The sequence below is a fragment of the Pongo pygmaeus genome, chromosome 2 (genome assembly GCF_028885625.2).
Source record: "Pongo pygmaeus isolate AG05252 chromosome 2, NHGRI_mPonPyg2-v2.0_pri, whole genome shotgun sequence".
NCBI lineage: Eukaryota > Metazoa > Chordata > Mammalia > Primates > Hominidae > Pongo > Pongo pygmaeus.
This window is the reverse complement of record NC_085930.1, coordinates 130,656,704-130,684,330: the sequence shown is the minus strand read 5'-3', so window position 1 is coordinate 130,684,330 and position 27,627 is coordinate 130,656,704. Positions and strand designations below refer to the sequence as shown.

At 35.9% G+C, this 27,627-nt stretch overlaps 1 protein-coding gene across 3 annotated transcripts in view; it reads left to right on the top strand.

The window, feature by feature from the left end:
* Window positions 1–27,627, top strand: part of UBE2E2 (ubiquitin conjugating enzyme E2 E2) — a 389,996-nt gene that overhangs the window by 7,348 nt on the left and 355,021 nt on the right. For 2 of the 3 annotated variants that reach the window (XM_054479774.2, XM_054479776.2), the window contains exon 3: window positions 6,882–6,932. In XM_054479774.2, the coding sequence (XP_054335749.1) occupies window positions 6,882–6,932 (51 nt within the window). Of the gene's footprint in view, window positions 1–6,881; window positions 6,933–15,447; window positions 20,815–27,627 lie in introns of those variants that run through there. The other variant, XM_054479778.2, reaches the window with a different exon arrangement.

The window sequence follows — 27,627 nt, the reverse complement described above, 5'->3', positions numbered from 1 at the left end:
GAGGCTCTGCCTTTTCCCCTAACTGGGAGCACCACTGTAAAATACCTTAAAATCCTATTTCTTGGGTGATATGTCAAAGACCAAATTCTGCTTATGAAAGATGTACTTGCTTTATGTGTGAACATGAGTTTTTCAAGTATGTGGGTCATCTTTATTTTACTACAGTATATGTAGAAAGTACAGATTATTCAAACCTAATGATAGATTTCACGAGGGAAAAATATAGAAGATATTTTTCTGCACTGTACGTAGGAGATAAAACCTAGTTTAGAGATAATGTATGTGCAGAGCACAGGGCAGTGCCTGATTGGCAGTAAATAGAAAGTGGTTGTATTGCGTTGGTGAAAATAGGAAGTCTCTTTTGAGTTGCTTCCTGGCTGAAAGAATCCCTCCATTGGCAAATTCTTGTGAATCTGTGATTTTCAAATTGTGGTTCATGATCTTCCTCTAGAAAGGTCTTCAGTTGGTTTTCGGGTGACAGTGTATGAAATGATGTAATTATGTACTATTTATTTTAAATATAAAAATGCGGCTTCACTACTAATTTTTTAATTTAAAAAAACCTATTTTCCCCTCTCTCTTCCTCCAATTCAGCTGAGAGTGAAGTTGTTGGTTCTTTGCCATTTCTGCTTAACTTAGGAAAAAAATTGGGAATTATGAGGACAGAGGACCCCACATCTTTTAAGTTCACTGTCATATCCACAGTGCCTAGCAGAGTACAGTCACAATAGTTATTTACTGGTTGCCTTGGAACCCTGAGCTGCTTATAGGGATCGGATTTTCCATGGATATTAGGATCTTGGTACTAGTGTGTTCAGAAGATTAAAAGTTAGAGGTAGTTTCAAAATAAATTTTATTTCACACGTTTTTGTTGACGATCATTTTTATTCAGATGAGAAGTCTTTCCCAAATAGTGTCATTTTATGAGATTAAGAGTAGCATTGAAGAGCTTGAACTCTAGAGACAGCATCTACGTTTGAATCTAGGTTCTAGCATTTAGTAGCTATAGCTCTGTGGTCTTTTTTTTTTTTTTGAGGCAGAGTCTTGCTGTGTCACCCAGGCTGGAGTGTAGTGGTATGATCTCCAACTCCTGGGCTCATTCAGTCCTCCAGGCTCAGCCTCCCAAGTAGCTGGGGTTACAGGGTTGTGTCACCACACCAGGTTAAATTTTTAATGTATTTTTTGTAGGGACGGGAGTCTCACTATGTTGCTCAGGCTGGCCTTGAACTCATGGTTGCAAGCGATCCTCCGGCCTTGGTCTTTCAAAGTGTTGGAATTACAGGCATGAGCCACTGTGCCTAGCCTCTGTGATCCTGATGTATAATTTAACAGCTCAAAGCCTCGATTTCTTCTTTCATAGAAGGAAGATGATAATGGTACGCTGTTCACAAGGTTCTTGTGAGGACTAAATGTGATAAAGCATTTATTTGGCACATAGTAAGCTCTCAAAACTGATGCTGTCACTAATAGACTTTATGTCAGTTAAAGTCTACAATGATATTTTTCAAGTCTATTTGGTACAAACTTTGGAAAAATGAGGTATATGTTAACCTTGGAGGCCTTTATGCTACTGTTAAACTAGAAATACTCAGATGCCGTAATTAAATACATTCTGTAGTGACTTAGGAAAAGTGCGTGCACGTAGGTGCTCAGTTATTATATGAAATGTACTATAATTGTAGAATTAATAATTGTAATGCAGTAATTATAGAATTAATAAGCTGGTATAGAAATATGATTTGAAAAATATCATTTGTGATATTATAGAATAGTGGTATATAATACAGAAAACATTTAAGTGGGTATTTAAACAGCAGTAGAAATTAATTTCTGTCTCAGAGTTAGGAGGAAAGATTACAGTTACATCTTAGATGCATTTTTGCTTTTCTTTGGCAAGAGTTTGTTTCTTAAAAAATTGTCATGCTCTTATCACAGCCTGTTCTCTTGATATGTCTATATCACTCTTGTTATATTTGCAAGTCTGTTGTTGGACTATATCTGCAGTGACAGATTTAGATTATTTTGATTAAATTGACTAGTCAGTTCAATAAAACATCTATTTTGAGATCTTCATTGAATTTATTCTGCTGCTTTTACGGGTTGATACATCTGTAAATGTGAATTTTAAATCATATTTATTCTAAATTAACTGTTTAGAGTAGACATGGTGATTTTATTTTTGGACATTCAATATGATACTGTTCGAGGTATAGGTTTTGGTTTCAGACTCTAAATTTTTGTTAGGTTGAAAGATTGATTCCACTGTATTCCAATTTGAACTTTTATCATATGGGCTCTTCTAAGTTTGTTTTCCACATGAGAATGAAATAGTACTTTTATAGATAATCTTTTGTAATTACTGTATTTTCTTCATTCTAAATGTACATTTTAAAACTTTTTAATGTTTCTGAAATTGGGACACATCTTAAAATTTATGTGCACAATTATTGATGGTATGTCTTAAAATCAGTGATCTTTCAGAATCATAGATATACAGTATATACCACCATTCAGAATGAAACTCTAGATTTCTTATTTGTAATGGCAATGTGTTTTCTAAAGATTGCTTTGACATTTAAAAAATTTTAATAATTAGTTGCATGATGCTTTCTTGAGAATAAGTTCATTTTGGAAGGTTTTCGCTAGGTGATTCAATTGATTAGAATAGGGGTTTTTAGGTTGACTGAGGAATGTAGTCTGTAAGGGAATATAGAAAGTTATCTAGATGAGATGAAGGGTTTTAAAAAAACTCCTGCTAAGAAATTACTTTGTGAATCTGCATATCCACACATTCATGTTCTACTTGGCTCTGAGTAAATTTTTGAATTTTCTTTAACTCAAGAAATGTATGTGTGTGTTTTAAACATGTTAGTACATATACACTGCTTCATTTTTCTGAACCCTTAGCCCAATATATTGATGTTAAAATGAGCGTTTCATATCTTCTCTGTTCTGTGTAATTTTGGTACCATATTCTTCATTTTAAGTCTGAATGAATCATAATTGTTATGATTCCCCTCCCCTGCTATTTTTTTTAAAGCAAATAACAGTCCCACACAGTACTCTTATTGTAGTCTTATTCATTCCTGGAACAGTTAAGGTATAAGGTGGAGTAATATACATTGAAATTTAATTGTGTATTGCTTCTGACTTGTCTCAGTAACAATGGGCAGTTGCTGACTTCTGTATCATTCTAACCTAAGAGGTGGCACTGCCTAATGAAAATTGGAAATTTAGGCAATTGTCCAGGTGATTTTTGTGTAAAATAATTTTGTCTTAAAAGTTCTGATGAGGGAAGTCTTTTTGTTTGACTTAGCAAGATAATAGTTCTCCATCTTTCACCTTAGCAGTGTAAAATAATTAGCCTTAGTTTTCCTTGCCTTTTAAATGGGGACTGATAAAACAGATACTTAGAGAATTCTGTGAGATTTACCTAATCACTTTTAATGGTAAAAGATCATCATGGGAAAGGTACACTGTAAGTGTGAATTATTGATACTTTTCATTTTTCCTCACCCTAAGAGACAGTGCCTGAAATAGGTACCTTCCTTATCCCACTTGTCAAGGCTGAGAAACTTCATGCATACCATGATCACAACTTTTGAGATAGAATTGAATTGCTGTCATTGAAAACAGCAGGACGTCTTAAAACCGTTTAAATAGCAATTCTTAGTATAATCTTTTCTGTCAAGAGAAATACAACCATTTTAGGTAACAGTGGCTCAAAATATAATATTATTGACTCACTGCTCAGACTTGTTGAATTCATCAGTAAATTGCTTTTTGTATTGAATAATATAGACCTAGAATTATAGGTATCTAGAGTTCAAATTTTGTATAGAATTATATGACAGAAAATTATGATTTATCAGTTTTTTTTCCATTAGAGGCAGGGTCTTACTCTTGCACAGGCTGGAGTATGTGGTATGATCATAGATCACTGTGGCCTCAAATTCCTGGGCTCAAGTGATCCTCTTGCCTTGGCCTCCTGAGTAACTGGGACTATAAGCACACACCGCTATGACCAACAGTTTCCTGAATTTTTTGTAGCGGAGTCCCACTGTGTTGTGCAGGTTGGTCTCAAATTTCTGGCCTCAAGTGATCCTCCTGCGTCTGCCTCCCAAAGCTCAGGGATTACAGGCATAGCCACCAATACTGAGCCTGGCCCAGGATTTACGAGTTTTTTTTTTTTTTTTTTTTAACCTAAAGGGCAGTATAAATATAAAGCAAGATGTGTTGTTTGAAAATTGCGAAGAAGTTTTTTTATGTTAAAAATAGTTTTCTTTGACAGTTTAAGCATGCTTTTTAGAATGCCTATTCTTTTGGTTCTCTTAGTTTAAAAACAATTTTTAAAAGTTGTTTATGTTTCTGATAACAAAGTAAACAGTACATAGATTTTTTTTTTAATGGAAAGTAACAGTTTTTTAATCCACCTCCTGCCCCTAGTTCTCCCAATTCCATTCCCTTGAAGCAGACTGTTTAGCTGTCTTTGGTCTTACTCCTTCTGTTGGTTTTCTGTACAACTCTAAATAATACACTTATTTCTCATTGAATTGCTAATTGAAGTAATATCTTTTAGTTCCCTGTTCTGAAATATGAGGATCTAGTTTGCTTACCTATTCTTCCTTTTTTTTCCTTCCTCCCAGTTAATGATAGTTAAAATTTTTTTAAAAAGAGTATTGGTTGCCTTTATAGTCTAAAAATATATATTTAAACTTCTATTTCTTATTCCTATGAATAACATGTTTTTTATTCTTTACTTTGTAAATTGGGGATAATATCTTCTCCATCCACTTTTAGCTGGTTTATATTAGCTGCATTTAATTTTACATCTTCAAGGTTAATAACATTTACTTTGTACAGTGCAACTAACAACCAATCTTCTATGCTTTGTCTGTAAGTAAAAGACCAATAAATTATACATTTATTATAACTGTAAATATTCAATGCCAGACCAAACAGCATATTATGATTAGATTAATTACAAGGCCAGTGTCATGATCTCTGGGCTTCTCAATGAGTCATAGCATTTAGGCACAATAGATCAAATCTTTCTCTCCCCACCTCACCCCCAATGTCTGATACTTAATTAAAGTTATTTTACATTTTAGTTTGCTTCATATTTCATCTGTGATTTTCTTATGCAGCTTTTTTTCCTTCTGGGATTTCTGATTACTTCCCCCGTGCCCCCTTTAGTAGTCTGTTTTATTGGTATACACTCTGTAGCCCCCTCTTGCCTGTCTCAACCTGTTTGAGTTACACCCATTTGTTTTGTCTTGCAGAAATATATTGAAATTTCTCACTCATTGGTGACCACCACCCTTCTTTTTGCTGTTTATTCCTTTTTGCATTTTCTGTATGTCCCCTACCCACCCAGTGGAGTCCTGAATGAGTGAGAGGTGAAAGTGTGTGTGCCTGGTTTGCCGTCTTTAACCTGGACTTAGCCATTGAGTTTTGAAGTGTCTGTTGTATACTTTTGTGTGAAATCCATAAAATATGTTCTCCTATATCAAATCTTTGAGACTTCTGTCATTTAAATATGGGCAATATGTACTTTGTATGTGTATAAATACTTCACAGAATCCATATTAGAAGGAAGTTACAGTGTGTTAAAAGAGATCACGGAGTTTGTTCTAGTTAACCTCTATTTTACAGGACGGAAAACTGAGGCACAGGGAGAGAGAGCAAGCATGTGTGAGCAGTATTCTTTCCCAGGGACTCAATTTAATGGCCTAGCGGAATTACAGTGACATTTTTTTGACTTTGAATTTCTTAGCCGTGCTCTGATTCATAATGCCTCGCCAACCTTGAATCACGTGGTTTAGAGAAGTGAAAATTATATTAGTAGCATGCAGTTCCTTCGGGAAGTTGATACCAATTCTATTGGAGGGATCCCATTTGTTCTAGTAGTTTGTTGTCTTGAAAAAGAAGTAGAATGAAATTGTTTGAGTTTAAATATTTTTGCTCAAATTCTTGTTTTGTTTTTTAAAGATACTTTAATCAGTTATTATTCATATACTGTCACAGTAATTACCAGACAACAGGCATGCAGCTGTTAATAACCCCATATTTAAGAACCAAGGCAAAGGAGAAGAAACGGTTTTGAGAATTTTTTGGTATTTGATTTAACAAAGCCTACATTTAATAAGGTATGAATGATAGTTAAGGGATTGCTAAGTATAGTCTTAGAAAACAGTGGTACACTTTCAGCCTTTTTGTATGTACATAGGATGTTAGATGCTGTTAAAAATAAAAGTAGAATATAACACATGAGGATAGAGCAGGCTTAAATTTTTTTTTTTGCATGAAGCTCATGCAATGACATTAATTGCTCATGTAATATTAGGGTAGTTCTAGCAGATGAAATAGTGTTAAACTTCAAAGTCCCAATCTGCTCCAAATTAGAGGCTCCAGGAAGGAATACCATATGCATCTTGATGGCAGTTTCAGGTGTTGGAATGAGATCCCGAATCTTTTCTTTACCATTTGATTCTATCAGTCAGGATGCTTGGATTTAACTTAATATCAGCTTTCCATCCTGTATGGGAATGCTCTAATACAAAACAGAAGTTAGAATGACCCATGAATAGTGTGGCAGAAATTTCCAGCTTTAGAAATTTTAATTAGTGCTGTCAGTGGTTCAGTGAAGTCATAGTGTTCCTTCCACAGGTTGCATGCACTGGTAGTCTCATCCTTTAGATGCATCCTCAAAACCCAGGCAGAAATTGCTACTTTATTGTTGGATGTGATGCTTTATACAGTATTAGTATTTCAAACTAATATACCAAAGGGAAATATTATTAAAATGTAACATTTTAATGAAATAAATTGTTAAGAGTGAAGACATTTTTAACATAATGTTCTTTGTCTTTATTTTAAAGAATTCAGAAGGAACTTGCAGAAATTACGTTGGACCCTCCTCCCAACTGTAGGTAAGTACTTATGGTTTTTTATTTACTTGTATCTTTTGCAGAAGGTGCATTTGAACTGTTGGTTTTATATGCAGCTGCTGTTGTAGTCTGATTAATTAGTAGAAACATCATTGTTGTTTGAACTTAAGTGACTGTGGAAGACAATGGTTTTTGTCATCTCTGTGCAGAAATGGAATGTTCAGCAAGTATGTTTGTAGTGGTTGAACGGAGTTGCCAAAAGTAGTGTAATGCAATAACAGTAAGATAATGAAATTATAGAGTAACAAATATAATTACATTTTAGTGGAAGAGGTGTTAGGGCCTTAAGTGGTTTTTTTAATGACAGAATAATAGTATGGCTAAAATATTTGCTATGTTGTAATTGTTATCTTGTTGGAATTTGATTTTTAAAAATGCAGACACATTAAACAGTGTTTCTTCATGGTTTACATTATTTCTTATGGTCATTGGTTGTGACTAGGTAAGAATGGATGATTTGGGGCAATGATGTTAAATGTAAAACTCTCCCTCCCTTTATGATCATGACCTCGAATTTTCTGGTCAGTGTTTACTTTTAGGAAAGAAAAGTGCTTACCTGGAAATGGTTAATGTTATACAGATACATGGACAAAGAGGAGAAAAGTAACCTCTTACCTTATGCTGCTGCTTTGGGTCTGGTGCAGTAGTTAGAAGATGGCTGTTTGGTTATTTTTAAGACACTTATTTCTGTTTTGAGATGAGGTCAGCATTGGAACCAGGCCAACCTGGAGTTTTTCTGGTTTAAAATGATATTCTTATGCATTGAAGGTGAGAGGGCCGATTAAATAAAAATTTTCCCAACATCGAATGCAGGTAGAATTTATTGCTTGGTATGATTTCTGACTTTACTGATCTTACTTTTATGTAAAAACAAAGATAACAATTTTGTGTAGGAAAAATTCTTATAGGACTTACTTTGTGGTGAATCTAATACGGTTCTTTAAATGAATCATGTACAGTTTATAAACTTACAGTAATAATATTCAAAGAATGTTTCACTCAAATAGAACAGATATTTCTTTGTTAGGTAAAACCATTTAACGTAAGACTTTTTGTCACTCTTAGGACTGTATTACATCAAAGCTGTTTCAGATGGCAGATCATTGTTTAGCTTTTGGTGGTCAGTGGTTATAAGTAGATGGATTTGTGGAAAAACTCCAGTTTGAATTAAACCTAACATCCTTTGTTTCTTAGGATAATATTTGTTTTAATGGTCTGAATCTTTTAAAAAAACCCATATTATTAATATATTACATATATTATTTTTGTAACCTTTTTTATGAACAATTGAACTGATAAATAAGTGAACTTTATACACTGCTTAAATTTTGACAACCCCAGTCATTGGCAAAATAAACAACTTTGTTTTAATAAGTTTGTTTAAGGCTCATTTTTAATAAATGAAATCCACATACAGTATCATGTGATGTAGACTGCAATTTTGCTATTAGATAACTGAGGAAAGGAACTATATAAAGGTTATTATTTAAATAAACTAAAATAATTGAACCATAGTTCTATTAAAAATAAAAGAAACGTTTAACTATAGTGTCATCTAAAATTTGGAGGTTTACTTTGTCTTTGAGCCTTAATGCTATCATTACTAGTTCATATGTAAGCTCTTCATAAATAGAGCAAAATGTATATTACAGGTTTTAATTTTTAAATTTAGAAGTCATACATAATAAGCCCTTCGAACAGTTTCAGGGAAGATATCTACTTTAGTTAATTTTCTGACTTGGGAATTTGCAAGGAAATTCTCACTTGTGGGCTGAGGATTGGATAGCTGATAAGTTTGCTTTAGAAGCTAGGTCTGCAGTGCAGTGGCTTTGGCTCCTTTTATTGATTCTAAAACAGTTGCTTGGACTGGGTCAGGCAGAGAGAAAGGTTATTTACCTTCATATGGCACTCCCTTTGGCAAGCAAAGGATCCTCTGTGCTGTAGCTGATAGAAAATGTAAAACTAGTTAATCAACACTTATCAGTGTGCTTGTGTTACTTAATATGGTTGTTTGGTGTGCTTATTAAGTGCATCACTGTGGTCTTTGGATTGTTTGGTGTCAAATATTTGGTTGTGGTTTGTAGTTAAGCTGCTCATCTGTATTTCGGTGAAAATGTGGTTACCATCTTCAGAAAGAGATTAGATCGTAGTGTTAGTTTGGCTTATTTTTGGTCAAAGTTAACAGTGCTTTTGTAGTTGATTTTTACAAGTTCTGCACTGCCTTCATTGGCCTAATGACTGTAATGGATTAATTTATCAAAATAGAGCAAATTAAAGTTATCTGCCTAATAGAAGTCAGAGTCCTTTACTTAATGAGTTAAGTCATATCTCATTTCAGACAAAAGCATCCCCTTACTCTACTCCCTTTGTGGATTACCTCTCCTATCACACATGCCTCTCAAAACTCTGCCTTTTGGTTCCCTGGGTAGTTGTTAGTCTGCTATCACATGTAAAGCTTACATGTGAAGGAACATCTGTGGGTTTTACCTGTTTAGTCAGAGAGTGGAGAACGATTTTTTCTACTGGTTGTCTGGGTAGGGGTGGGTGTGTGTCACATTCCATTTAGAGTGTGGTTTATCCTATTTTCGGGAACCTTAACAGACAACCCAATACTGTGTGTTTGTCAGGTTAGATGGAACCTCTGAATTTTGGTGCATCTCTTACGTGATATCCAGTTAAGCTTCTTTTGGAATCATGTTGAAGGAACTGTATGTGTTTAAGCGTTGTGCAAATCTGTTATTTAAAGAAGTTGAGACTATCAAGTCACCCCAAATCACAGCATTCAGTGTACATAAAGTTTTATGTAAGGCATTTTTAGAGGAAGTTATTCTAATATAGTATTGGTTAATTTTTTTTTCAGGTTTTGAATAAACAAATATTATTTTAAAGAACACCCACAAATGATTTAATAGATTGAATTATTTCATGTAGGAAATATTTGCCTCTACATATTTCAGTTTTTTCTCACTTTATTGTTGTCTTTGAAGTAAAAATGCAGTAAGATAGTTTTATTTTTGAAGTTGGGTTAAATATGTTATCCTTTTTAAAAACATTACTCACAGTTTAATGCATAAATATTTTAAAACAAAACTTTATAGCTAAGAAAAAATTTCTGCTCATAAAATCATAGAGTCTGTAGGGCCATAGGCATAGAAAATTACACTTCATTTGAGTGAAATTTGGTATATGCTTAGAGTATTTCCTATAAGTAGTGGAATATATTTTTCTTGGCCTTAACTTTCACGTTGGCTAACATAACTGACCCATAACATTTACAAGGGTTCTATCCTGAGGCCTTCACAGATCCACTGATTAGTAAATGTTTTCATACTACTGCTGAGTTAGAGGTGCTGGGCAGTTGATTAGAATTGCTTGTTACCTTGGTGCCTTGCACACCAGCTTAGATGGATAGAGTGGGTCACATTGATGCTCTATCCTTACAGACCTCTAACAGGTAGATTCACTGCCCCTTATAAATGACTACAGGCTGTAACTTTCACAATTCTTCACAAACTGTTAAAAGCAAGATCTTAGATCTGTGCATGTCAGTGTGTTCATTTATACTTCCTCGGTGCTAGTGGGGAACTGGCAGCTAGTGGGCCAGAAAATCTCCAGATTAAAATTAAAATTAAAATTAAAATTAAAATCGTCATCATCCAAAGGATAACTTGTACCTCTGTGTCGCAGAGAAGCTAACTTGTTCAAATGCTATTATGATCTGCTACTGCTAAAGTTTGTATTAGGTTTACGAGCAGGGTAATGACAGAGAAACCTTATTATTTTTTGGAAGAAAAGACTAAGGTAAAATGATTTATTTGGATTTTGATTTTTGGTCTAGTAACTGAACAAGTAAAAGGAGGAAGTAAACCAAAAAAGAGGATGTAGTTATACTAGCAGTTTACAGTTCTATTTCTATGTGTTTCAAGGATCTGCTCATGGAACACTGGCACTGCTTTTTAATTTTGTCTTTTATTTGATAACAGCTTTATTGAGACATAAAGTGTAAAATTCACTTATACTTTTAGGTTTTTAGTATACTCACAGAGTTTTGTAATCATCACAGTCTATTTTGCAATATTTTGATACCTCCCAAAAAATAATCCATGCCTTTTAGCAGTCTCTCCTTCCCCATTTTCCCCCAGCTCTTTCACCACCAGACCTCGGCAGCAATTAGTCTACTTTCTGTTTCTATAGATTTGCCTTATCTGGACATTTTGTATAAATGAAATCTTGTGTGCTTTTTGTGTGTGGCTTTTTAAATTTTTTTTACAAAGTGTAATATTTTCAAGGTTCATCCATGTTGCTGCATGCATTAGTACTTCTTTTTTTTTCTGAGACGGAGTTTCGCTCTTGTCGCCCAAACTAGAGTGCAGTGGCGTGATCTCGGCTCACTGCAACCTCCACCTGCTGGATTCAAGCGATTCTCCTGCCTCAGCTTCCCGAGTAGCTGGGATTACAGGCGTGCGCCACCACACCTGGCTAATTTTTGTATTTTTAGTAGAGATGGGGTTTCACCATGTTGGCCAGGCTGGTCTTGAACTTTATTACCCAAGTATTTCTTTTTTAAAAATATTTTTAATTGAGGTAAAATATACATACATGATTTACCATCTTTATCATTTTTATTGTAAAGTTCAGTGAAAATACATTTATATATTTATATTCTTTTTTTCTCTTGATCCCCCCACTCCCCCTCCTGGCCTCTGGTAACTACCAGTCTACTCTCTATTTTTGAGATCTACATTTTTAGCTCTCATGTAAGAGGAGAACATGTGACATTTGTCATCCTCTGCTGGGCTTATTTCACTTAACCTTTGCCTGTGGTTCCATCCATGTTGCTGCACATGACAGGATTTCATTCTTTTTTATGGTTGAATTAAATATTCCATTGTGTGTATATACCACATTTTCTTTATTCATTCATTTGTTAATGGACACTTAGGTTGGTTCCGTATTTTGGCGATTGTGAATGGTACTTGCGTAAACATGGACGTGCAGATATCTCTTTGATACATTAATCTCCTTTCTTTTTGATATATACTGATATGGTTTGGCAATGTCCCCACCCAATTCTCATCTTGAATTGTAGCTCCCATAATTCCCACGTGTTGTGGGAGGGACTGGTGGGAGATAATTGAATCATGGGGGCGGTATCCCCCATACTGTTCTCGTGGTAATGAATAAGTCTCAGGAGAGCTGATGGTTTTATAAGGGGAAACCCCTTTTACTTGGCTCTCATTCTTCTCTTGTCTGCCACCATGTGATGCGTACCTTTCACCTTCACCATAATTGTGAGGCCTTTCAAGCCAGGTGGAACTGTGAGTCCATTAAACGTCTTTCTTTTGTAAATTGCCCAGTCTCAGGTATGTCTTTATCAGCAGCGTGAAAATGGACTAATATATATACCCAGTATAGGAACTGCTGGATCATATGGAAGTTCTGTTTTTAGTTTTGTAAGTAACCTTTGTACTGTTCTCCATAGTGGCTGTACTAATTTACATCCCAACAACAGTGTACGAGCCTTCCCCTTTCTCCACATCCTTGCTAGCATCCGCTATTGCTTGTCTGTTTGATCTAAGTCTTTATCTAAGTGAGATAATATTGCATTGTAGCAATGTTGAGCATTTTTTAATGTACCCTTTGGTCATTTGCATTCCTTCTTTTGAGAAATGTCTGTTTACATCTTTTGCCCCCTTCTTTTTTTTTTTTTTTTTTTTTTTTTTGAGTTGTCTCTCTCGCTCAGGCTGGAGTGCAGTGGCGTGATCTCAGCTCACTGTAACCTCTGCCTCCCGGGTTCAAGTGATTCTCCTGCTTCAGCCTCCTGAGTAGCTGGGACTACAGGTACATGCCACCACACTCAGCTGATTTTTGTATTTTTTTTTTTTTTTTTTGAGATGGAGTCTCACTGCGTCACCCAGGCTGGAGTGCAATGGCATGATCTTGGCTCACTGCAACCACTGCCTCCCAGGTTCAAGTGATTCTTCTGCCTCAGCCTCCTGAATAACTGGGATTACAGGTGCGCACCACCACCCTTGGCTAATTTTTGTATTTTGAGTAGAGACGGGGTTTCACCGTGTTGGCCAGGCTAGTCTCAAACTCCTGACCTCAAGTGATCCTCCTGCCTTGGCCTCCCAAAGTGCTGGTATTACAGGCGTGAGTTGCACTTGGCCCTTTTGCCTGTTTTAAATTGAATTATATATATATATATATATATATATTTGCTGTCAAGTTGTTTGAACTCTTTACATATTCTGGTTACTAATCCCTTGTCCCTTGTCAGATAGATAGTTTGCAGATATTTTCTCCCATTCTGTGTGTTGTCTCTTCACTTTGTTGATTGTTTCCTTTACTGTGCAGAAGCTTTTTAGGTTGATGTAATCCCAATTGTATATTTTTGCTTTGGTTGCCTGTGCTTTTGAGATCTTACACAAGAAATCTTTGCCCAGACCATTGTGCTGTAGTGTTTCAGGTCTTAGATTCAAGTCTTTAATCCATTTTGGTTTGATTTTTTTGGTGTATGGTGAGAGATAGGGGTTTAGTTTCATTCTTCATATATAGTTATCCAGTTTTCCCAGCACCATTTATTGAAAAGACACTCCTTTTCCCATTGCCTGTTCTTGATGCCTTTGTCAAAGATAAAGTGGCTGTAAATGCATGGATTTATACCTGAGTTCTCTCATCTGTTTCATTGATCCATGTGTCTGTTTTTATGCCCAGTACCATGTTGTTTTGATTACTATAGCTTTGTAATAAATTTTGAAGTCAGGTAATGTGATGCCTCCAGCTTCATTCTTTTTGCTCAGGATTGCTTTAGCTATTCATAGTCTTGTGGTTCCATGTAAATTTTAGGATTTTTTTTTTTTTTTTTTTTTTTTACTGTTTCTGTGAAGAATGTTATTGGTATTTTGAGAAGGATTGTATTGAATCTGTAAATTGCTTTGGGTAGTCTTGTCATTTAAAAATATTATTATAGTTCTTCCAATCCATGAATATGGAATACCTTTCCATTTTTTTGGTGTCCTATTTATTCATCAGTTTTATAGTTTTCTTTGTATGAATCTTTCACTTCTTTTGTTAGATTGATTCCTAGGCATTTTATAATTTTTGTAGCTATTGTAAATAGGATTGCTTTCTTGATTTTTTTCAGATTATTTGCTGTTGACATATATAATGCCACTGATTTTTGTGTGTTGATTTTGCATTCTACAACTTTGCTGAATTTCTTGACCGTTCTAACAGGTTTTTTTTGGTAGAGTCTGTAGGTTTTAACATCACGTAATCTGGGAACAGGGTTGATTTGACTTTTGCCTTTACAATTTGGATGCCCTTTATTTCTTTTCTCTTGCCTAATTGCTCTGGCGTTTGTTCCTACTTGTTACCAAATAAACTTCCATTTTTATGGATATACCACATTTTATCTTTCTTCTCATCACTTGATGGATATTTATATTGTTTCCACTTTTTTGCTACTATGAATAATGCTGTTATGAACATTTATGTACAGGTTTTTGGATAGACATTTGTTTTCATTTCTCTTAGGTATGTACCTAGCAGTAGAATTGCTGGGTTATATAGTAAGTCTGTGTTTCCTGCCAGCAGTGTATGAGGGCACAATTTTTCTTCACAACCTTGGCAGCACTTGTTGTTGTCCTTTTTTTTTTTTTTTTTTAATGATAGCTAGTAGATATGAAGTGGTATTTTGTTGTGGTATTGATTTGCATTATTCTGATGGATGATGGATGAGCATCTTTTCATGTGCTTATTGTCCATTTGCATATCTTCATCTTTTCATGTGCTTATTGTCCATTTGTATATCTTCTTTGGAGAAATGTTTGTTCAAATCCTGCTCCATTTTTTAATGACTTGTCTTTTTATTGTTGAATTGTAAGAGTTTTTAAAAAATATATTTTGGATATAAGTCCTGTACATCAGATATATAATTTGCAACTGTCTTCCTCCATTCTGTGGATTTTCTTTTTTTACTTTCTTGATAGTGACCTTTGAAACATAGAAGTTTTTGCTTTTTGTGAAGTCTAAATATCTGTTTTTTCTTTTGTTGTTTGTGCATTTGGTGTCATATCTTAGAAACCATTGCCTAATCCAAGGCCACGAAGATTTACATCTATATTTTTTCCTAAGAATTTTATAGTTTTAGCTTTTACATTTTGGTTTCTGATCCTTTTTCAGTTAATTTTTGTATGTGGTATGAGATTAGGGTCCAATTTCATTCCTTTTGGCTTGTGTAGACCCAGTGTCCCAGCACCGTTTGTTGAAAAGACTATTTTTTACACTGAATTATCTTGATACCCTTGTTGGAAATCAGTGGATCATAAATGTGAAGATTTATTGCTGAATTCTCAATTTGGTTCCATTGGTCTGTGTGTCTGTTCTTATGCCAGTAACATACTGTCTTGATTGCTATAGCATTACTGAGTTTTAAATCAGAAAGTATAAGTATTCTAACTGGTTTACTTTTTTCATTGTCTTAACTCATTAGGTAAAGCATTCCCAGTGGAAATGGGAAGAGGCTGTGACTGGACATAAACCTAACTACTGTGTCATTTAACTAATCATGGGAGCCATTCTATAGAAGAAAGTGTTTTTTTTGTTGTTGTTTTTTTGAGACAGAGTCTTGCTCTGTTGCCCAGACTGGAGTGCAGTGGCACCATACCAGTCCGCTGCAACCTCCGCCTCCCAGGTTCAAGTAATTCTCCTGCCTGAGCCTCCTGATCTCCTGCCTGAGCCTCCTGAGTAGCTGGAACTACAGGCGCATGCCACCATGCATGGCTAATTTTTGTATTTTTAGTAGAGACAGGTTTCACCATGTTGGCCAGACTGGTCTCGAACTCCTGATCCCAAGTGATCTGCCCTCCTTGGCCTCCTAAAGTGCTGGGTTTACAGGTGTGAGCCACTGCGCCTGGCCAAAAAGTGTATTTTCCACATCATAGTAACTAAAATGGTATGTAGGGAAAGTGTGTGTGGGGGTTATTTTTTGAAATTATAGCATAGGAAGGTATTGAGACAGAAATTGGGAACAATGTCTATATGTGTGATCTCTACAAAGAACAACCAATGCAAAATCTAATTATTATCACTAACTATTTTTCTTCTCTGCTTATTGTGATATTTGTACAGCAGTTTTTAACTTTTGAAGGATTTCTGCATGTGATGTCATTTAGTCTTTTCAACCACTTTCTGAAACTCCTGACATTAAGTAACTTGTTCAAGGTTGCCTCAGCCTCCCAAAGTGTTGGAATTACAGGTGTGAGCCACTGCGCCCGGCCAGGAAAACATCTTTAAGGAGGGATGTGAACTTGGCTTTGAAGAATGGGTGGAATTTGGAAAGGTAAAAGGAAATAGGGATGGCTTTACGTAAGAGAATGAATGGGAGCAGAAACATAAAAGGGGAGGATTTAGTATAGTTATTCTTGGGACAGTGAGTTTAACAGGTTGGCCCTCCTTCCCATGTGGGAGGTAAGATTTGTTAGGACTTTCTAGGAAGGATGTTAAAATTACCAGTCGCTGTAGTTTGAGGTTTAAATACTGAGTAAAAGAGAATGAAATGGAAGTTTTGATTTAAAAAAATTGTGTTATAGAAATTGATTTGTAATATGGAGTGGAGAAAGATATAAAGAGTTTGGGAATCCAGTAAAAAAAGTGTTGCATGAATACAGGTTCAAGTTATATAAGACCTGGTGATGTGATACCAGGAAGACCACAAAAAAAAAAAAAAAAAAAAAAAAGGCAGTGGAAATGGGAGACGTTTTTGAACTGGCCCACTTTGTTGATAGTGTGGTTTTGAGAGACAAAGTTAATGATGTCAAGGATGACTTTAAAGAGTGTGATATTTTAGACTAGAATGGTGATACTATTGGCAGAAATGGATTTGTCTCTATGGCCTCTACAGATCTTAAAATTGATAATACATCCTTCTTTATTTGGTTTGGCTGCCTGGAAACTCATAGCCTTATTTGCTCCTCAGTGTTAGTAATTAATTGCATTTTGTGTAGAAACCTCAACTCTCTGGTTGTATTTTATTTTTCTACCCTTTTCCCTCTTTTATATCCATATCTTCATTTGTACTTTCATACTACATACATTTTTGTAAGCCAGCTCAGAGTCTTTTGGAGGGAGGCATGTTATTGGTAAACGTACAATATGAATAACTGAAAGTTTATGTGAATGTGTATTGGTTAGCAAAATGCTGGCATAGTTTTTAAGAGGAGTCATTAACATGATAAAATTTAAATATACATTGAGGACCTATGTTATTTATTTAGGGTACTGAATTATTTGTATCCATCTCTTTTTCCTTTATCTAAAACAGGTAATTGAGGAATATTTTTAATTCAATCCTGTGAGTTCTTGACTCAGTTGCTACAGTGTTGAGTGGTTTTGGATAGACTTTTTGAAGACAAAAAACTTTAAGTAACATTGGAAATGCATGTACTAAGTGACTAGAACAGTTAACAAGAATGGAATAGCACCTGCAGGTGGGATAGCTGCAGAGTTGGGGTATGTGTACTGTGTGAGAGAGAGAGAGAGCATGGTCTTGCCTTATGGTCCATTGGTAGTTCAAAATTTCAAGAGTTTCAAGCTTGTTTATATTCTCATTTCTGTACTTTCTTTTATAATTTTTAAGATGAGTTCCTTCATTACTGCCAAGAGTATGTTTTCTTTTTGCCTTTACCTTGAGGCTGACTTTTCACCTGAGGTACAACCAATATAGAGCTTTAAAAGGCTGGCTACTTGTTATTTCAAATGGGGAACTTTATGTATAATAGTTTGCTGTCATGTACCTGTACTTCAAAACTGTATTAAGGGAAGACAACTGTCTCAATAAAATCACCATGAGAAAAATTCTTTGTTATTTCAAAATGTTATTGTTTTAAGTCTGCCTTTAATCATAGCTTTAAAAATATTTATTTGCTAATAAAAGAAAATGTTGAATGGTAAAGTGAGTTTAGTGCCCATTATTTCTGGTCTTTTAATTTTTTTTTAATTCTTTACTGCTTTAAAAACAATAAAATAATGTGTCTGAAAAATATATATTGAATGGTCACGCTGGGACTGTGTTTTATAATAGCAACAGAACATTTTATTGTTTAGTTTGCCCAGCTTTATAACTAGTTATTATTTCAGATTTATTACCTAAGCACTTTAGAGATAGAAAGTGTCATATTACTCTCCAACATGTAATATTTTAATTCCCATGCCCCTTTTATCTTTTAAGATATCCTGAAACTGTATTCGTTCATGTATCCAAATTTCTTTACGGTGATTATTATGCTCATTGATTTAAAATTAATCAATTAAGCTTTATTGCAAACAAATAAAATTTTTTAGTATATTTTAAGACAGTGTAAAATTTGATTTTTTGCATTTTTGTTGTCAGTTTGCTTTTTGGGCTATGTTTCTAAATAAATGTTCATTTGGAACTGTCAAACAGAATGTCTACATACTTTAGGGACCTAATGAGATGCCTTTAAAGGTATATCTCAATCCATATTTGTGTAGAGGCAGCACTTCCTTCTAAAACGTTTAATAGAATCAGGCAAAGCCATAAGCTAAAATATTCATTTTCTTCTTCAGTACACAGCAGGTAGACTCTCTCCACACACTTTCACCTGTTTGGAAGATGAGGCCTAGTAATAATTTGAAATGACCAAAGGAGAGGCAGAACTCTTACACCAGAGTTAAGATTTCTGCCTGAGTATCTACCATTTCCTCCACCTTGAATCCAGCATCCCCCTCCCAGCATTCCGCTACTGTCACTTCTCCTGATGCTTCAGATTACAACTCTTTTACCCGTTTCACCCAGTCTGGCAAGAGCTCTTTCTTTAATCTCTGCATTGCAGGTAGCATTCGGTTCAATATATCTGTGAATTAGTAAATACAATTAATTATAGTAGGGAGCTAACAGCTATTGAATGTTTCCAGTATTTGAAGCAGTGTGCTAAATGCTTTACCAGCATTATCTCATGTAATCTTTACAACTGTCTTTGAGGTGACAGTAGTTTTATTATTTTAAGTTTTTTATTTCCATAGGTTTTTTGGGGAACAGGTGGTATTTGGTTACATGAGTAAATTCTTCAGTGGTATTTGTGAGATTTTGGTGTACCCATCTCCTGAACAGTATACACTGAACCCAGTTTGAAGTCTTTTATCCCTTACCCCCTTCCCACCCTTTCGCTCTGAGTCCCCAAAGTCTGTTGTGTCATTCTTATGCTTTTGCATTGAGGTGGGTAGTAGTTTTGTACAGCATTTTATAGATGGGAAGACAGGTTTGGAAGGGTTAAGTAACTAACTTGCTGAAGGTCACATAGCAAGTAAACGGCAGAACTAGGATTTCAACCTTGTTTCTGACTTCAGAGCTCAAGTGTTTTGAGGTCTTGCTTTTCTGTTTCCATTTGCAAAATAGATTTAGGTGAACTGCTCTAGAACAGCACTGTCCCAGTAGGACTTTCTGTTATGATAGACCTGTTCCTTATCTGCCCTGTCCAGTACAGTGGCCACTAGCCATATGTGGACATCGAGTATTTGAAAGGTGACTAGTGCAACTAAATAACTGATTTTTAATTTTAATTTAGATACCAATATGTGACTTGAGGCTACTGTATTGGACAGCATAGATCTAGAAAAATAGCTTCTTAAGCTTAAACTTATAAGTATATGCTTAAACTTATGCTTATATTGGGTAAGAGTAAACTACGAGGTCATTTTGATGGTGCTGGTAGTTAGGTATTTATGTTGTCTATGTGTATAAATACATACATACATAACTACATACTACATAACTACTTGTAGTATGTATTTATTTATCTCCCCTCTGCTATCCACCATTATATTCTAAGGACTCTTAAATATTGTGGGAGAAAATTTAAGTAAAATACCTTTGTCAGTTCTATTAATTGGTTAGATATTTATTTTAAATTTCTTATCAAAATGAAAGCAATATTGCAAATGATTGTTTTTAATACAGACTTTGAGGCTACTGAAACTGGAAAGTTTATGGTTCAGCAGTGTCTGCAGCCTAGAGAGAGAAATAGGACTTCCCCAAGGATGTGGAGTTTAAAGGCAAAACCAGGACTAGTATTCAGTCCCGATAGTTCAATGTGTTGCTTATTTCACTGATAGAATGTGGATGCATTTTATAAACTTAGAGAATTTAGAAAACTCATAAGTAAGGAAAATTGGGAGTTCTTATCCATGATCATGAGGTGCATTGGAAAAGAGTTGGCTGGGCGCAGGGGCTCATGCCTATAATCCCAGCACTTTGGGAGGCCGAGGCAGGTGGATCATTTGAGGTCAGCAGTTTGAGACCAGCCTGACGAACATGGTGAAACCCCATCTCTACTAAAAATACAAAAAATTAGCCTGGCGTGGTGGTGGGTACCTGTAATCCCAGCTACTCAGGAGGCTGAGGCAGGAGAATCGCTTGAACCTGGAAGGCAGAGGTTGCAGTGAGCTGAGATTGCACCATTGCACTCTAGCCTGGGCAACAAGAGCGAAACTCCCTCTCAAAAAAAAAAAAAAAAAAAAAAAATTGGATTTATTTTTCCTGGAGAGGTGAAGGGTCATGACAGCAGTGATGAACTGTTTTCAGAGCCTTAACATTCTTTATTAAGCTTATTCTGTGTGATTTTGGGGAGTAGAACTAGTGCTGCTATGTTAAAGTTAGAGGGAAACCATTTTTTTTGCTTGATAAAAGCCTTCATCTTCAGCCAGGGCTTTCTAGAGAAATAATGGGAGACATCAGTACATAATAAGAGCTCTACCTTTAGAGGAACTGAAAATGAATTTATTTGCTTATTTCAGAGAGATTTTCAGTTATTAGATGGGTGGTGGTAGTACTAGAATTATATTTCCCAGATGCTGGACCCTAAACAAATGAAGCAGATTTTTATCAGCTTTTGTCCTCTTCACCCATAGATTGTGACTCATTTTTCCTCTCTTTGCCCTCTTGAAACCAGTGGTAGGTAATTTATACACTTCATTGGCCCACTTAAAGCAGCTTGTATACTTGCTATCAGTTCCACATCTTAGTTGGTTAGTGAGGCTTTTATTTCCTTCTTTCCTCAAAACTTAGATTTGTAGGAAGAGGAGGCTATAGGAAGAACATGGATAAATGAGTCTGGTTTGAGGATAGGGATTGTGTGTGGGGTAAAAAAAAAAAACACAAACTCAGGACGCTTTTAAAATTTTTCTCATTAAACAACAGTCAACACAGAAGACTTCTGTAACCAAATGTTTGGGGGTTTCTCTTCACACACCAAGCAGGCAATCAGTTCTTGAAATCATCAAGCAATTGAATCAGTGTCCGCAAATTCAATTCTGACACTCTCTACCTGGAGGTAGACTCAGAAACTACAGATTGAGGGCTTAGTCCCAAAAGATTGTATCCTTCTTCCTACCAGTCACAAGTCCAGGCCTCTTTGAACGTCTGACTGACTTGCTGCAAATTAGGGTTCCCGCAAACCCCGTCTTTGGGTTTGTTTGATTTACTAGAGTGCCTCACAGAACTCAGGGAACCATGTTTACCAGTATATTACAAAGGATATTTTAAAAGGATACAAGTAAACAGCCAGATGAAAAGATATATAGGTTGAGGTCTGGAAGAATCCTGAGCACAAGGAGCTTCTCTCCCCATGGAAGTGGAGTATGCTACCCTCCTGGCACCTGAATGAGTTCTTGTTCACCTTTACGTCAGCCTCCATGTGTTCAGCTGTCTGGAAGCCCTGCTGACCCTGTCCTTATTGGACCTCTTATGGAGACCTTATTACTTAGGCATGATTAATTAAATCATTGGCCAGTGGCTATGAACTTAAGCTTCAGTCCCCTCTCCACCCTGGAAGTTGAAGGGTAGGGCTAAACCCTCTAATCATGCTTTGGTCTTTCTTCTGGCAACCAGCCTCTATCCTGAAGCTGCCTAAGGGCTGCCAGCCAGCCATCAGTCTTGGCATACAAAAAGACATCACTTTGTACATTCCAAGGATTTTAGGAGTTGTATGCCAGGAAAACGGGGTTGAAGAACAAATACTATTTCAAAATATCCATCACTTTGCTAGGTCTCAGATTATTGCATGTTGTTTCATAAATACCTTTTACCTGACATAGTCAAGAAATAAAAATATTACCGTTAATCAAATGTTAACATACATTGAGTTCATCATCTAATGGAAATCTTTTGATTATTCATTTGGTTAGTTTATACCCCTTCAAATTTATCAAACTGTGTAACAAACTGTTTAGAATCCTCCTGATTTCCCCCTCTTCCTTTTGGTCCTGGAAAAAATAATACTTGCATCCTCAAAAATTGAATAAACGTTAGTGAAGAAAAGTTATGGTTTATTTGGGATATGTTTTCCTTCCTACATATAAATGTTGCATGAGCCAAGAAATCTTAGGATTAAAAGAGTAGTAAAAGTTTTTAAAAGATTTTAAATGATAGAATACACTGAAGAAATCATTTTTGCTCTTTGCACATACATTGTTTCATTTATAATCGATTAAGAGACATTTATTTAAAAACTTTGTCCAATCCTACGAAAAGATGACCATCATGTCTATAGGCAAAGGCACTATTCTGTGGCACAGTTTATTAGAGTAGAATGATTTGAGACCAACATGCAAGTGGTGAACTGGAAGAAGGTGACAGATTCAGCTGCAAGTGCTGAAGGGAAATCTTTGCCTGAAGGTAGGGCAGTTTCCTAAGAGTGGCACAGCTCATTGCTTTAAGCATGAACATTTTGGTGTCAGGCTCAAGTTAGCAGGCAAATGGAGCCCTTCATTTGCAGCCTTTGGATTCTAGGTGGCTGGTTAGTTGGTGAGTAAGGGAGACTGTAGGGGTGCAGTGGAATGAGGAAGTTGGCAATAGCCTGAGCCTGTAGGGGCAAAGTGAGATGGTTTAGAAAATGTGAGAAAGTAGGACTGTAAGAGTTGGAGAATCTGGCTCCCTTGACTAAGGTGGGGCAGGATTGGACAGGAATAGTGTCGGTCTTTTTAGTTTAAGGTAAAATATTTGCATTCTTATCAAAGCCATTGTACATCACTTCAGTAAATGCTCTGTAGTAGCACGGTTCATAAATGATATTAAACAGTGTTATGGTCCTACTTTGCAAACCCCTGAGATTTGAAGTGGGTGGAATAGAATAGATAAATTTGCATTTTAAGAGGGAGTGAACAAAGGAATTCAGTTTACTGTTTTGTTGCATTAATGTAAAACCCTTTGGAAATTTTTAGAGTTTATATAATAGATACTTTGTTTTTTGGATGATATCCTAAACATTGGAACAAAACCTTATGCATTTTACTCTAAATTTGGTTATAAGGCACTTCTGGGACTACCCACATGGCTTGGATGATCTCCAAGTGGCTTTAGTTATTAATATTATAATAACAAAAGAACCTCATTATAAGTTTTGCCTAAAAGGTAAAATGGACCCCAAAGAGAACATTAGAAGTAGCCTCCAATATTTAAGTAGCAGACTTACTCAGTTCTTGATTATCTGCATTAATGGGAAATTAATAGTTTACTATGTGTAGTATAAGGTGAAAATATGTAGTATTTAAAAAACTACATATTCATGGGATATGAATCACAGATGGTATTCTGAATATATTATAATGGACAGAGTGTTTGAAATACTAAATTCAGGGTTTAAATAGCTTCTATCAAATGTGTAAATATAAGTGTTAATAAAACGTTTAGTAAATATTTATCAAAATTATCAAATGTCAGTTATCCTAAATTGATTTTTTTTCCTTCTTCAAATTATGTATTGGCCAGATGTATCTTAACTTTGAGGTCGGGGGAAAAGCTGTCAAACAGATCTTATGATTTTTGAGCTTACTTGGGTGTGGGTTGGTGAACTGGTTGCTGACAAAATCTCTGTACAGAGAAAGAGTGTTGCACATGGTTTCTATGTCATCATTCTCTGTGCCCTTTTTCTATCTTTCTTTCTTTCTTTCTTTTTTTATTCTCCAGTTTGCCATCATTTTGAGAAGTGAGGTGTTTGGAGTGGGGCATGACCAAACTGAGTGCAGCTTTGTAATCAGCCAGCTGGGGACTCCTGACTGGACTTTAGAGATTTTGGTAAATTTTGGTTGAGCAGATCTTTAGTTTTCTGTGTGGAAGGTAGTCAGAGATTGATGTTCAGTTGGACACATACATTCAATTCACTCATTGACCTTCAGATCCTCCATGGTCAGCCCCATCAGCTGGGAATCCAGCTGGGGAGTTTTGATTAATTTGGAAAATAGAGCCTACATTTTAGTAAGCACACTTTTCTAGGTAAGAGATTAGGTAGGCTTAAATCGATATTTACGTGTTGACAGCATTGACTTTGTAAGTTAGATACAGTGAGGGGTGGTTGGGACTGATGCTCCATAGTCTTTTGGAGGCTTGGGAAGGAGGTAGGGGGCAGTCTCTTGCTGTACTAATCTGTAATGGCTTAGAATAAATGTCTCTTTCTAAGTGTTTATTAGAGTTAGGCTTGAATTAGGGTTGGATACATTTTATCATGTTGTTAAGCGGTAAGAGTTTGTCACAGGGTTAAGAATAGTCTCCATGTTTGATAAAGCAGCTAGTCAGAATTAATAGGGAAATCTATGGATAGGTTCAAAATGGTATTGGGGGCCTGGGAAATAGCAGATAAAATTATATTCTTGAAAGAATGTCAGGTGCTGATGTGTTCAGAAAATATCTCCTACTAGGTTAAGTGACATGAGATAAGCTAAGATACATTTTGAGGTTAACATTCATTTAACATTAAATATTTTCTAAGAGCCAATATGTGATCAGCACTGTGCTGTATACTGGGGATGCAGTTATGAACAAGATGGAAGGCATCTCCAGCCTTTTTAGAGCTTATGTTTTAGCTATGAAGACAGACTGGAACTTGTTTAAAAACAAAACAAAACAGAAAAATTGCCTTTATGATGAGCTGGGGAAGTAAACAGACATAATAATTGCTATGAAGAAAATAAGGGATGAGTTTTAGTGTGGGGTTCTACTTTTATTTCTGGTTGAGAAAGCTTTTCTAAGGAGGTGAAATCTTAATTGAGAACAAAAAGGTGTTAGGTACATAAGGTGTGGGGGACCATTAGTGTTACAAACTGCATGTGCTGAAGCTCGAAAGCAGATAGCTCTGATGTTCAGGGAGCTAGCTGGAAGAAGTCTGGTGTGGCTGGATTGAGGGGGAGTGGGGAGTGGGCAGGGGAATGCTGTTGTACAAGATGAGGTGGCAGAATGAGGTTGTGGCCAAATCAAGCAGAGTTTGGCTTTTATTAAGATCAGTCTGGTTGCTAGATTGGAGGTGGATAAAAGAGTAGATGCTGACAGTCATCAGGTGAGAGAGGATGGTGTTATAGATTATGGTAGTAGCAGTGGAGATGGAAAGAGGGTAATTTGAAGTATGTTTTTTGAAGGTAGATGGACAGGATTTGCTGATGGGTAAATGGCAGAGTTAGGGGGAATGTTAGAACAGAGAAAGAAATCATGGGGTTGGGTTTGAGTCTCTTGGGGAAATGGTGGTGCCTGTTTTGAGATGGGGAAGATTTCTGGGAGATAAGTGGTTTGATGGACAGGATCAAGAGTTCTGATTTGGATGTGTTAATTCTGAAACATCTGTAAGACATCCAAATGGAGATGTCAAGTAGGCAGTTGAACATGAGTTTGGAGCTCAGTGGAGAGCTGGAAATATCAATTTGAATTGTCATCATAGAAATATTTAAATCTGTAGGAAATGATGAATTTGTGTGTGGAAAGAATATAGACAGACAGTGATACTCAAAACCAAGCCCTCGTAACATTCAGAAATGGGTGAACTAGCAGCTAGCAGAGGAGTCGTAAGGAGTTTGCCATCTAGAGGGTAGGAGGAAAACCAGGAGAGAGGTTTCCATGAAGTTGAGAGAAAAAGAGAGTCCCCTGTTCTTAGTGAGTACATCTAAAATTAATAATTAATGAAATTTTCAAGTGAATACAAAAGTAGAATAAAATTGTAATTACTTTCTTCACCGAAAGTAATAAGTAAATAAAGACTATTTAGTGGCATTGAGATTTCAAGAGTAATTTCTTTAGTAATTTTGCAAGATTATTCATATTACCTACTCAACCAGATTCCATAATTGGGCTCAGGAGGGAAGGCTTTCCCTTAGAGAAGCAGAGTTCTGTTCGTCTGAATGTTGCCCAGTCAGGCTTTGGGACTTAAGAATGCTTTTGAGGACGCTTAGGTCTTTTTGTTTGTTTGTTTGTTTGTTTGTTTTTGCCTGTGGACTGAACACAGCTGGTTCAGTGTGTATCATTATTTATTGTCTTTCTCTTACTATAGATTATTTCTCACAGGAGAAGAAGTTATTGTTGGTAGCATGTCAGTTTACGTGTGTCTAGCTCCCATCTCTTGGAACACACAATTAAGTGTGGTCAACATATATTCTTCTTCATTTTTGCTGTTGAGAAAGCTGTCAGGAATGTTACATCTGGAGAACAGGAAAGACTACCCTCAAAGCCAGCATTGGCCTAAGTGTGCTCTTAAACATTTCCTGTGGATGTGTGGATCGCCTGTCTGTCTCTTCATGACTTCTGCCTGTGTCCTGTGTGTGCAGAGGCCAAATAGTAGAAGCAGAGATGGAAAACCTTCTCCTACACACGTGCACCAGCATGGTCCTTTGTCTCTCTCTTTCATTTGTTCTTCAAGGCTTCGCTCAAATACTGCTTCCATTCTGTAATTTTCTCTTCCCAGCGCACCCATGGGACCTGTTATGTTGAGTTAGAGGCAGTATTACACAGTGGTTTCTTTTGGAGAGACTGGCTAGACTACATATACATAGCCTCTTGGTTAGTTACATACCTTCTCAGTGCCTCAGTTCCTTCATCTGTAAAACCACATGGGGTTGTGTGAGGATTATATGAGTTAATACATGTAAAGCACTCAGAGTAGTGCCTGGCATATAAGGGCTCAAAAATTGTTAGTTGTTGATGCTGTTGTTGCTGTTTATAAGGCTTGCATGCATTTCTTTTCTTCATTTGTTTTGGGAATGGTGAAGGCATATAATGTATTATTCATTATCTTCTTAATATGTTTCATGTAATAGACAAATATTTTTATGTAGTTAATAAGGCACATAACTTCTGCATGTCTTATTTTTCTCTAAAAAGGTAAGCATACATATAAGTATCTTGTTACTTGTGTGTGACCCTAGATTGCTTGGTTTTCAGTATCTCTTAATAAAGATTTTCCCTTTCATCTGTTTGTAGAAGCCTCATCAGCTGGGCTGGTATTAGTAAAAGGAAGATGATTAGAAAATTCACTTGGAGATCACATGGACTCTTTTATTATTAAATTAAATCATTTTTCATGTATACAACACTCATTAATTGGGGTTGTGTTTATTGGTGAAAACATTTTTTTTCTTAAAATGAAATCTTTAATTTTTTTATATTAATTATACTCAGTATGAGGCACTTTTGCTTCATTCTTACAGGTAGGCGAATCGTAGAGGTCTTACGTCTTTGCTGGGCCTGCCCACCATCAATAGTTTAGGAGAATAATAGCTTTTGCAATGTATAAGGCCTTACTTAAACCAAAAAATATTCTTTACAATGCAGTTACTAACAGGGTCTTAATTCATTTGTTAATCTTTCTTCAGAACTTGGGCTTAAATTTTGTTTTAAAGT